Here is a 14,021-nt window from a genome sequence, read left to right as displayed (position 1 = left end):
TCTAGCAATAGTAAGTACAAACTATAAAACCGTAAACATGTATAGGCGATCATAGATTATTTTTTAATAATTTCAATTTAGATATAAATGAGTTTGTAATCTCCTCGTAAAGTTTTTAATAATGAATTTACAGTTATTACGTTTTAATGCGAGTATGGGCTACTTGGATAAACACCTTTATAAAGTGCTTGTTTAACTAATTAGGTTAATATGGAGATATAAGATTGTACACTTTCTTAAGGCTCTTTAAAGATATACAACTTTCACCACTGGCTTTGTTTGGATCTAACTCTTGATAACATTAAATACTTCAGTTTTTGTAACATCAAACCAAAAAAAACTGTTACTAAAATTTTTAAGATTAAAAAAACTAAATTGCTAAAATTAAAACCTAGTGGGTTACCTTTTTTGTTAATGTTTGCTTTTCAATTTGATAAAGAAATAAATGTTAAGCTTGTTTACTGAGTCTATTGGTTTAGTAGGAAATTTCGATCAACAGCGTGTTTTAAGGTTTTATAATTAATAAAATAAGACTTAATTGGTATCAAACTAAGAAAAAAAAAGAACAAGATAAATTTATTTATATAGTTTTACATTAATTTTAAATTGTTTAGTTAAGAATATTACACAAAAGTTAGTTTATTAGTTACGATAAAAATCAGCACTCAAATACTTTAGTCAAAGAACGTGGTACCTAGAAACAACTTTCAGTATAAACAAGTTATTTAATTCATCTTTTTTGTTTTATAAAACAAAAAGCAAAGAATATGTACTGTTTAGCGCTTAAAAACATATCACGTTACACAAATTAAATATAAAAAATATGAACAAAACCCATTAAATTCAATTTAAAAACTGCATGTAATTAGTAACAACTGTGAAAACCAATAAGTTTTAAAAGATTTAAATGTTAAAAACTAATTAAGTCGCTTTGTGGAAGCATTATAGTACACTGTGTAAATATTATTAGTTTTGAAAATATTTCTTGTAGTAATCAATAGAATTTTATAGTTCTTTCGTACTATTAGGTGCCTAAATAGCTCGATAATTTCTATTGATTACGAAACATTTTATCATGAAACTAAATACCTGTAAACTATTATACAAATCCTAATTCTTATAAATTAGAGAACTTCTTCTATGTCCTTTAAACTCTCTGATACTCATAGAAGCCCATTCATCTGTTGCTGTGTTGTAAATGTAGACGTTTTCTTCTTTCGAAGTTTCGCCAAGTTTTACGACTATTTCGTTTTGAACACGAAAGATTTCAGCAAAATTGCCTTCGAAATTAACTTGAAGTGGTAGCTGCTTTATTTGAGTGAACCTTTTTGAAACTTTGTCATATACCTCACAATTTTGCGTGTTTCCCCCAACAACATACAGTTTGTTTCCCATTGCTACTGATCCATGATCAGATCTTGGTTGTGTCAAATCCGGCATGTACGTCCATCTTTTAAGATAGTGATCGTATGCCTCGACTGAATTTATTGTTCCTCTTACTCCTCCAGTGACGACAATATTTCCATCAAATGCTACGCATGAGTGATTTCTTCTGAAATCAAGCATACCTTGCATATTATTAAATTCATCTTGATTAGGATCATAGACATAGCATTCTTTTGTGGGATTGTCTCTTCTTATAAAGTCTGTCCAGCCTCCTAATATGTACAGTTTTCTCATAAATATGCATGAAGCGACATTTTCAATATAGTAATCATCAGGATATACTTCATCCCATTGCTCGGTTTGTTTTGTGTACAGTTGAGGAAATTCACCACAAACGTTTTTTAACATATAAATACTATCATAAAACTGTAAAAACGACATTGAATCTAATTCATTAAACTTAAAACCATCTTCACATCTTTTATAAAGTCTTACTTCACTTTCATTAACATTATAAAAAGAATCGTAATAATACATCAAGTTAACGTACTCATGCATGCAACACCGATTTTCATTTTGAAATTGATCTAAAGTTGATACTGAACCTTTGCTTTTTTCATTAACAATGAAGTCAATGTAATCACAGCACTTTTGACAATGCGCGCAAAGTTGATGTCTTTTTATAACGTTTGTAAGAATATCACAAGACAATAATGGCAACCGAATCATCTTTAAAAAATCAAACATGAATTTTTTTCTAGTTTTTTCATCAAACTCTATCCAGTTAACTACTGCATCAAAGACTTCGATTTCAGAACTTACATTGAGATCTGATCTTGAAACAATATACCTCAAAAAAGTGTTTTCCATGGTCTGAAATTGGTATGTTTTCGACAAACTGACGAAACTATGTTTAATTAAAGATGTTAAAGTTCTACTCAATTCCTTTTGAGAAAAAATCTTCGCTAATTCCGAAAAAACTAATATGTTGTTTTCGTTGACTAAAGCTTTAAAACAATCAACATTCATATATTTTTTACATGCTGAAGTTTTACTACTTTTAAAAATGGAATAAGAAATTCTTTGCTTAGATGAAATTCACCTGTTTAAAGTAAAATATTATCTGAGTAACCGTCGCATTTTTTAAGTATTATCACTTAAAAATAGTATTAAACAACAAACTTAACAAATAACCAAAGTACTCGAAAAGGTCATTTTTTAGGTTACTGAGCTAAACTATAAAATCTTATAAACTACCTGGAAAATTATAATAAATAGAAATTAGTTTTAGTGTATAATTCTTTTAAAGAAATTAATTGACCAAATATAAACAAATTAATTAACTTTTAGAAAACACTCTATATTTTTATAAACCAATTTAAAAAAAATTAATTTCAGAAGTTTATACATGTAAAACTAACCACGCAGATAAAATTCGTTAAAATTTAGAATAAAGTTTATGTCAATAAACTTCTTTGCACTTTCTATACATAACTTGCTAAAGTTATGTTCGTTCGCGTGAGAACTACTTTTATCTTTTGTGCGCAGTTTAGACCTCTTTGCAACATTTTTCTTGTTGTGGTCATCATCAGATTTAGCACTATATACGTTGGAAACTCTTTTAAACATTTTTTTAATGTTTTGTTTTCTAAAAAGTGTACTTTTTTGTTTTTTTATACTTATACTTGAAGAACAATTATAAAATATTAAATTATCATTATTAGGTTTTAGGACCAAATATTTTTAGTGCATTTTTAGTTGTTCAATAAACTATATACAAAAATAAAAAATATTTTTATTATTTTTTAACAGCACTATCAAGATTTTATAACTACAAAAATATATTTAAATTTTTGTCAGAAATGCTAAACATAGAAACCTGAGTTCTTAACACACATGTAGTTAATTTTGTTGAATATCGATGTTTTACTTAATGAGAAACAAAGAAAAACTGAAAATGCTTCACTTGAAATACATTTTCTTAAAGAATTTAGTTAGGACAATACTGCCTTATTGAAGAAAATTTATGAGTTTCTAAAACGTTCAAGTTCTTGATTCTTTTGCTATTTATTTGTAAATAACTTTTTTTACAATTTTAAAATAAGACCCTAGTTTTACCAATAAAAAATAAACTAGATAACACAGATTTAAAAAAAAATATTTTTAATGATAGACAATAATATAATTTCAGAACTTAGACATTTTAGAACTCAGACTTAATAGCATTATATTAAAGCTCATATTGCACAATTTTGCATGCACACTTTTACACGAAAGGTCTATTAGGCACAAAGACATTTTTGCACGAAGAAATTTTTGAACAAATAGTCAATTTTGTACGAAAGTAAAAAAAAAATTGATACAAAAAATTAAATAAAAACTCCGACCAAGGGTAAATGTAAAAGGTAACAGAATTAGTTAATAAAATAAAAGTAAAACAAAACTAAGTAATAAAAAGTAATGAAAAAACGAACAAATAAAAAAGTTAACTGATTAAGTGTAAGGGTTATGGTCAAAAATAATAGTAAAAAATTAAAACAAAATTGAAAAAGGTCAAACCAGTGTAAAATTTTTAGCGTGCCATATAAACACAATGTGCAAAATATTTTAGTGAATAAATTACCACTAGCGCAAAAGTGCCTCTTAATGAATTCTCTACAATTACCAAAAGTATAGTTATTTATCAAAGAGACTATTAAAGTTGCATACAAAACAATATTCTAACTTCTCACCAAACGTTTTAACTCTAAATATCGAGTTCCTTATGAATACAAGTTTGGTACAAAACTCTAAAAGTTTTGATATGCAAGCAGTTTAAGTTAACAAACTATGAAAAAATAAATTGAACAGCTGTTTATTTAGTTAATTCCAAAAGCTTTACACACAGGTTACTTTTTTTTCAAATGGTCATCTTTAGATAAATTAAAAAAGCTATGCCCATTCTAACAAGACTTCTTAAAAAGCTTTAAATGAAACGCCTTAGAACTTTTCGTTTTGCACCTAATTATCAACTCCAGAATATTTAGTTTAGTTTATAAGTTATGGCTTGTGGCGCCCTAATATTTCTTAAATGTTAGTTTAAGTTTCAAAACTACCATTCAAAACGCTTAAGATTTATTTTTTCCTGTTTATTATTAGTTCAAGATCGTCTACTGTAAGTTTAAAAATATGATTTCATGTTAACTTTGTTGCCTCTTTGCTGTTCACGGCCTATATTGGTATACTACTATACACAATAGATTACTGAAATTTAAATTTTGTGCACATTAGTTTAGAAACAGGAGTGCCACTCTTTGATTAAAAAATATCCTGATTGGCTTTTATCCAGCCATAGTCATCCTGAGTTTTTAAATCTATAAAATATATTCTCCACTCATTTTCAATTTACGTAGTAAAACATGCTTTTATAACTATAATTAACAACTTTATCTATGAGTTAATTACTTTAAAATAACATTTAATATATATTTAAAAATAACTCAAATTAAAATATTTGTACAATTTTTAACAATTTTATACAGCAGAGTTTAACTTTTACTTTTAAAATGTTACTTTTAGATGAATTTACATAATGATAAGTACGAATTTCAGCTTTAACACAAAAACTATCCTGATATTGCTAGGAAGAGTGAAGAGCTACCCGCAAGGCTAAAATTATTTTTAAAGTACTTCTATTCAAAAATATAAATGTCTTAAATAAAATTAGTTTAATTTAAAACATTATATACAAACAGGATCAAATATATTTAATCAAAAATATAGAAAAACATCGTCCTGATATTTTTCAAATTTTGAAACTTTCCTGAATAAGTTTAAGTTTAAACATCTTAACAACTTTAAACATCCTGAATTTTTCAAAAGTAAAAATATACCCTGCATTTACCTGATGAGAAAATATGAGTTTTTGACAACCCTGTATAAAAAAAACCAAGCCTTATTTTATTATGATTTAAGTGTTTAAATATGTACGTTTACAAAAGTTGCAAATTCACCTTGTATCTAAAAATTTTTATATATAAAATATAATATGTAGCATGAAATAGTTTTCGCCTTGCGAACTGCAAGGTAAACCATTTTTTGTGACTAGGTAAGAAATTAAGGTCCATTATTTTGTACTACTTTCTCATTTCTTTTTAGTTGAGTACTTTAATGTTTTTAAGTCATGTTTCGTAATAAATAATTAATCTTATCACTTGTTTATTAAATTGTCTATGAGAATTCATAAAAAATTGCCATTATTTGAATCAAAAAAACCTACCCTGATGACTATAAACTGCATTGAATCTTCCTAATTTATTACATATTTTTTAAAACATTTTAACACAGAATTAAATTCTTTACTCCACAAGTTAACTTTTACTCAATATTATTAAAAGGAAGATTGCATGTTTATTCTTCTGCATTATAAGTTCACTAAAATTATGAGAAAAAACGTTTTTCCAATTTGTTTCTTTTTTATGTAAGTTTTCTTTGTACATATATAACAATAGTTAATATTTTTAATTCTTATTTTATTTAAATCTATTTAGTAATTTAGGACTTATAAAACAGTATAATTTTAATAAACTATATAAGTAAAAAAAAAATACAAAAAAAATTATTAATACTTAATTACAATTGTTGATATCTCTAAACTGTTTCTAGCTAGGTAAACTCAAACCATAATAATTTTTAGTTTAACATATACACAAAAAGTACAATATTAATTCTAATAATAATTAAGAGCTAGCTGAAAGACTATAAGATATTTTGAAAACATTTCAAAGTCAATAAAATTTTGTTGAACAAGTTGGGTAGTTAATTAACAAACAATTGAAACAGAATCAACTAAATTTCTTTCTAACTCTGAAAAAAATCTTCCCTAAGACTTGTAAATAGTTTCATAACTATCTTGTAATTTTTATAAAAGTTCAAGGCTGCTCTGACTAATCTGAGTTTAAATAGATTCAAATTATCCTGAGTTACCCTGAGATTTTCAATAATTTCAAAATAACTTAAAGTTTCTTGAGTACTTTAAGTCTGTGACATCTAAATAAAAAATAGTCAAAAACTAGCAGCAAAAAGCATTGTTGAGAAAAACCCATTGTTAAATTTAGTTCAGGGAATCTACTAGTTTTTAGAATTATTTTTAGCTGTTTGTTTTTAAGGTATTTTAAGTACAGCTTGTTTTCAGAAGAAAATAAAACTTAGAATATTAGGTTTTAGAATATTAAAGTTTTAAATTTTTATATAAATTCAAGGACGTTTAAAAGTTATTTCAACCAAAAACTAGTACCATTACCTTATTTTCGTATTATTTTTAATAAACTTAGTTAATTTCAGTGCTAAACAATTAAACTCAATAAACACTTTCATAAAGTGTGTTGTGACTCTGTAACTATTATTTAAAATAATTGTTACCAAAATTAAATTTATACGATCCAATTATCCTTAAACAAACTCATTTTTGTATATTGAGCAATTTTTCGTTTTTCTTCAATAAACAACTTATGTAAGTTATTTAAAAAAAGAAATTTTTATAAAAAAAAACTTTACTAATACTACAAAACATAAGTTAGTTTTAGGGTTTATTTTTAGCTAATATTATGCAGGTACTCTACTAAATTAAACACAAATAATTTTATATAAATTAGGTGACTATATCCATTTTCAGTATTATTTAATACTTATACTAATTTTAAGGTTAAAGTAACACAATGTTTTGTTAATTAAAGATTGAAAAACCTATTTTAGCACAGAATAAAATTATATAATTTCTTAGTTTTTACACATTTTCAGGTAAACTCTAGCTAGCTAATTTAAGAGACTGCAGAAGGTTTATTTTGAAAAAGTATTTAAATTTTGCCATCTTTTTTGAATGTTAATGAAAACCCTGAAAATCTTTGAAATCTAAAACTTTAAATAGTCTTTATATGTAAAATAAAAAGATATGCAACTATTATAAACACTAAAGGTATATATTTTCAGATTTTTGTTTTAAACTAAACACTTTTAAAGATACATTGTAATAAATTTTCAGTATTTTAGAATAATAAAATCGTTTTTCCACTTGAAATTTTTTTCTTTAATAAACAAAATGTATTTAAAACACCTAAAATAATCTTAAGAGCTTAAATAAAACAATGGTATTACTAAATAAAAAAAAATCAACAATGGGATTTTCAGAATTATAATTTTTGTTGAAATTTTTTAATTTTTTTAAAACAGATAAGTTAACAGGTTGTCACAGACTTAGGGTAGTCAGGGAAACTCAGGATATTTTGAAAATATTGATAATCTCAGGGTAAATCAGGAGATTTTAAGGTTTTTTTTTAAACTAAGACTACTCAGAGCAGCTTTAAACTTTTATAAATGTCAGGATAATTATGAAACTATTTACAAGTCCAAGGGAAATTTCTTCTATACATTTAGATAAATATAAAGTTGATCCACTCTGAATACTTTTTATTTAATTACTTAATTTGTTATAAACACATTAGTTCAAAAAACTTTAAAACATTTTTCAAACTTTCAGGTATCTCTTCACTACTCTTTGAACTAAAATGTAGTTTTTGTTTAAATGTGAAAAATTAATATTATAATTTAATATATATTGAACAGAAAAAGTTTAGAGGTATTAAGTGTTTTAATTATGTAATTATAAGTTTTAGCATGCTTTTTATTTTAATTTACTATGACTTTAAAACTTCTTAACTCTCAGTTAAATTCAAAAATAAAATTCAAAATAAAAACCAAACTATCTTATTTTATGAATGAGAAGAGTTAAAATAAAAACTAACAATATCTAAAACTATATATCTTATACGCATGGTGAATTTATAAATCAGAGAAAAGTATACAAACTTAACTTTCCTTTTAACTATTAAGAAGAAAATGAACAACAGTTGTATTTTTTGCATCTAGGAATTGGAAAAAAGTTAGGATGACTCAGGGTTTTTTTGACTCAAATAGTGTCAACTCTGTATACAATATAATTATTATTTACAAAATAAGTGATAAGATAAACTATTTACTAAGCAATATGACTTTAACAAATTAAAGATTAACTATAAAGCAAATCAGAAAATAATATAAAACAATAGATCTCGATTTTTTACCTAGTCACAGAAAATTATTTACTTTGCACACACAGTCAATAAGGTAATAAAATATGGTTATTATAGATGTTTGGTGTTCACCTTAATAAAACAAAATGGGTTTTTATAGGAGAAAATATATTTTCACATTCAATTTTACAAATAAATACTCATACTTTTTTTAGTGGAACAGGTCTAAATTGCACGAAGACAAAGTTGCACGAGGTTACTAAACTGCTCGGGGAGAATAGATTGCACGAGAACAAAATTGCACGAGTGCAAAATTGCACGGAGCCAAATTTGTACGAAGCCAAATTTGTACGAAGCCAAATTTACACGATTTAAACTTTTGCACTAAAATAATTAATTATAAGAAATATGATGGTAGTGTAAGAGAATTAAAAACTCAGAAAAAAAAAATGGATGTTGAAAGTCTATATCTATATGAATTAGATCTGTTTATGTTTAGGTTTAACAATAATTAGTTACCAGATAACTTTTAAAATTACAACAAAAGTGCAAAGAATGTCCGTAATTATCACACCAGGTTTTCAAAATCAATTTATTTTCCTACCTAGATTCAACAGCAAAACGGTCATATATAGCTATCATACCGAGGAAGTAAGTTATAGATTAATCTACCATTATGTTTAATTATATAAGTCCTTTTGGACTGTTCCAGTATGAACTTTAAAGTTATCTATTAAAAAGTGATTAACAAATTCATTAGTAATCATTTCTACTCGTCTGTTTACTTTTGTTTAAGGAGTTAATAGTATTTGTCATTTATTAAGCAAATTTTCAATTTATTTTTTTTCTTCTTCGTTCAAAAATTGAACTGTTTTATTACAATAACAGTAGTTAAGCCTAGACTTGGGCATTTTTTATGGTTATTCTTCAATTATTTTTAAAGATCACTTTTATGAATTAAGTTCAGAATACTTATAAACTTTTTGATTTCTATCTTAGAGTGCAAACGTAAAGAAAAAAGTTAATAATGTAGATACTTTAACAAAAAATTAAATATTAAAAATGATTCTGAGATAACTTTTTCAAGCACACTTATGTTAAAAATGATTTTTTATAAAAAAATTCAAAAAGAAAAAAACCTTATTAAGTTAACAAATATTTTCTGCCTTGTAGTATTACAATTTTAGACTTTGACAATTATTTAAAATACAAAAAAGTATACTTTAAAACAGAAGGAAATTTGTTGTTGTAAACATTAAAATAGGTTTTTATTTAGTTTTCTTAAAAGAAGCATAAATTTGACAGTGTTTATATTATTTACATTTATAAAATTTAAGTTCAGATATGATAAACTTGAGTTCTTTAAAGTTATAAAATAACTATGTAATAGTTTATTTGTCTATTTGAATGTATAATTATCTTTACTATTCAATTAAAACTATTAATTAAAATTAAAAAAAAAAAACACTAAACAGTGATAAAATTAAACGTAAAAATATTTCAGCAAATTACATTTTATTTTATTCAAAACAGTTGTAACGTTTGTTATTAGTGTTGTTTATCTTCTTTTATAAATTGATTTTCAGTTATATCTATATTTTAGTTCTTATGTTACTAAACAAGTTTTTAAGTACAATTTTATACAAAAAAAAATCAGTTAATTTTCGTTTAGTTTTTTTTTTCTTTCATTACGTTTAACTGATTGTTTTATTACTAAAGATTCGAGTATTTAAGTGATAAAAAACCAAATTTAATTGATCGTAAAAATTTTAGAATCATGACCGAAAGATTCCTTTGTACACCAAGTCCTGAGACCAAACATTTTTAGCGTTTTTTTATCGATCAACAAACAATACTTTTAATGTTATCATACATTAAATATTTAAGAAATAAAAGATTTTCATATAATAATGTATAAAACGTAATTGTATTTAAAAAAAGACATATAAAAGACAGCACTACACTAAAAAACGAACAAAAAGTAGTGTTAAAAAGTAAAAATATAATAAAGAATATTTTTTAATAGTGCATTTACTATTTTTTATCTAATAGCACGTTCAAGGTATAAAACTAGTTAATCTTTGTAAAACTAAATTATAATTTGTAATAAAACTTTTTAAAAGTTCAAATACATAATAATTACTTTCTATTGGCAGTAAAACACTCTAACAGCGTTTAAAGACAGTTTAGTAAACAAACAGAAATTTAATAATATATGCGACCGGTTTGTTAAAGAAACCAAAAAAAAAAAATTGAGAAACGTTTATAGGTTTATCAAAGAGAGACAAATCATTTATTTTCGTTATTTAAATATTTGTCCCTTAACTAATGCAATTGTTACAATGTTTTGCTTAATCAGAGTAAAATTACATATTATAGTTAAAATATAGTTTTTGAAATGTGTTTATCGTTTAAAACTGAAATAGTACACAACAATTCCGTAACTTTGAAATATGCAGTTAATAAAATTTAAAGAAAGTAGATAAAAATTGCTTTAAATAAATTAATTTGAGCAAGTTGTTATTATTAAAAGCTGAATTCTTTTTTCAATCATTATGACGATCGTATCCGGGTATCTTTTTAAATCAATAACTGGTCGGATACTGATCTATAGATTTTAGAGTTTAAAATTTCAGAAATAAACTAGACGTTTTTAGCTTTTTTAAATGAATACAAACGAGACATAAAATAAACTGTGCTGTTTAATTGTTCACAATAATATTTTTCTCTTTTTTTTAAAATTATAAATAAACAAATAAAAAACCAATCGAGTAGTAGTATTATTTGATTTGATGATTTTATATTAATTTTATTACTATTAAATTTTTATTTTTAAAAAACAAATTTTAAATTTATCGGGTTCATAATAACTATATATTTAGTTTTTAAGTATTTCTTAAAACTATTAGAAGATCTTATTTGATTAACAAAAAATTAAAAAAAGTTTATATACAAAACTTAGAATGTTAGTTGTAACAAACACTTCTATGAAACAACACATTCTAATAATTAATATATTACAATTAGTTTTAATAATCAATAATTAACAAAATAAAATTGTAGCGAATTGTTTATAAACAAACTAGATCAAAACATAATACAAACTAACTCTATAACTTTTTACGTTAAATATTTTATTGCAAATAATATATTTTTTCAAAATAATCGATTAGATCACAACTTAAAGTTGTAGTTTATACTGCCATAATAAAAAAAACATAAATTTCGAAAATCTTCCAAATAAACTGTTCAACATCAGTTCAATAAACTGAATTTACCGAAGTAAATATTTAACATATAATTTTAATATTATATTTTATATAATTTTATTTGGGCATTGCATGTATATACATGCAATGCCCAATGTTTTCATTGGTAAATTCCGAGTAGAATTAAGAATCAACGGCCGTTGTTTATGCGTTGAAAAATGAAAAACGAAGGTTACTTGAATAAGAGAAGTGAATTTATATCGTCTTATAGACATTTGAATTGGTTTCTCTTAAAAAGACTTTTAAAATGTTTTATAGTCACTTGATTGTAGTTTTGTGAATTTTAGTCGTTTGTTCGGGTCGAAAATTGATTTTTTCTGATTTAGAAAACATTTTTTTTCAATTTTCTTTAATCTTCTTTTCCTAAAAAAATATTTAAAATCCCTTCAAGTTGACTCGTCGGAAAGTATTAAAGTTTATTAAATCATATTATATTTTATATATTTATTTTTTTTTATTAAGTTAAAAGAATAATTTTCAGACATAAATGAGGAAATGGCAAGCATGAACATTAAAGTTAGAACAGAATTGTTTCTTTGAGTTTAGAAATTTAGTGATGAATTATGGCAAATCTTGTAAGTAAAAATTATATTTTTGTTTTGCTTCAAAATTGGTATCGTTTTAGTTTCTTTTTTTTTTTTCAGCAAAATTAAAAAAAATTAAATCGTATAGAACTTAACTTGATAACATCTATTTGTAAGTGTTAGAATTTCGAATAATATTTACTAAGTTAATTATTATAATAAAGTGCAGCTTTCAAATGCTCTTTATTGTTGAATGTTCAGTGTCTGAAGGCTAATTCTCAAAAATCAGTCAACCAGAACTAAAATGTATCAAGCAATACTATCATCATAATGAGACTTATAGACTGATAATTAGATCTTATTTTTCAGTAAATACAAGAAGTATTGTTTAAACAGTATTTAGTTGTCTTAGAGTTCTTTACATATTTTTTTAGTTTTCACGAAATTTATAGTTAAAAAAGTAATGTTCACATGAACTTAAATTGTTCTCAAGTATTATTTATTTGTATTTTGTTTACAAAAATAACTTACACTTTTGAGCTAAAGTCTCTATAATGGTGTTTTGTTGTTCTTAATTTAAAAGTTACATTGTTTAGACTGTTTTGTCTTATTTATATAAAGTAGTCTTAAATTGACCTTATATTTATAAGATATTATTTAAGTAAGGTATAATTTAATTGTGATGAGTAGTACCAATAAGTTAAATGTAAGTGACCAGACCTTAACATTAATAATAATTCAACACATGAAACTCAAAGCAACTGTAATCAATATTAAATAAGCCTTTAAAGATAGTTCAAAAATTTTGGTAGAGGGATTATATTAGACAAAATGCCTTTAAATTTAAATTCAATCTTAAAAACACAAGAGGTCAGTACAATCAACATGTTTTTATAGGTACTATAAAACATATTTACAATACAACACTGAACAAATGCTACATAATTTGTTGCAAAAAAGATTATTATTAATAAACAAATTCAGCAGATTGAGTTAAACATGTTAGATGACTCAAGTTTTGAAGTTCCTTTGAAGTTGGATGTTCAAGAACATATTTGGGAAACACCTAATAATAAAAGGGAGCAAATAAAAATAAAAAACTCAGGTGTGCATCAGGTAATTTAGACATTGTTAATTTCTACCTAGCCAAAGAATGTAATAGAGGGTTCATGTTCAATAAAAGAAATTTATAACTAAAACCCAATATAAAGATATATATTTATATTAACCAAAGAGATAAGATAAGCTTTTTTGAGGATATGCGTCGTAGTCTTGAAATAATTGACCAGCAATATAGGTAATATGGTTCTCATTTCAGTCTAAACACATAAAGACATAAAAAATACTATATATCAGTTGAATATGAAAAAAGATAATACCAAAATCTAATTAATCTTTCAAAGAGAAACGGAAGAGTCTTTTCCTAAACCTGAATTTAATTCTTTTCATGGCCAAACCTTAGAACTTAACTAAAAAAATTGGAAGCTGAGATGAGAAATAATAGGACTTTTAAAAATTATTGTTCACTTTTTCTTAATTACTTGAAGGGGATAATAAGATAAACTCTTAGTTTAAATATTAATATTTATAAAAATTACTTCAGAATTATTTCTTATTTAGATTAACAGCTCACAAAAGAAGAAACAACAAATATGAGTTGTAGTTGTTGAAGATCTAATAAAAAAAGACCTAAATCAAGCTACTTTTTTAACAACAAAAGACATATCGGTCAAAATAGTGATTACAAAAGCAGTATTAAAAATAATAAATATCAAAAAGATGATTTTTTGGGTTAA

General features: G+C 24.3%; 1 protein-coding gene across 1 annotated transcript; it reads right to left on the bottom strand.

Moving 5' to 3' along the window:
- Positions 1-1,110: 1,110 nt before the first annotated feature.
- LOC145842014 (kelch-like protein 23) lies at positions 1,111-1,794 on the bottom strand. Its single transcript, XM_082949364.1, has one exon. It carries the CDS (start codon positions 1,792-1,794, stop codon positions 1,111-1,113), a length of 684 nt encoding a protein of 227 aa, XP_082805490.1.
- Positions 1,795-14,021: the final 12,227 nt, after the last annotated feature.

This window comes from Thalia democratica, chromosome 1, assembly GCF_965202585.1.
Source record: "Thalia democratica chromosome 1, ktThaDemo2.hap1.1, whole genome shotgun sequence".
Lineage (NCBI taxonomy): Eukaryota > Metazoa > Chordata > Thaliacea > Salpida > Salpidae > Thalia > Thalia democratica.
The sequence above is the reverse complement of the archived record's forward strand: the minus strand, read 5'-3'. Positions and strand labels throughout refer to the sequence as shown.

What these genes read in the sequence shown, in the direction of transcription:
- LOC145842014 (XM_082949364.1), bottom strand. Translation starts at nt 1,794, where the DNA reads ATGTTAAAAAACGTTTGTGGTGAATTTCCTCAACTGTACACAAAACAA.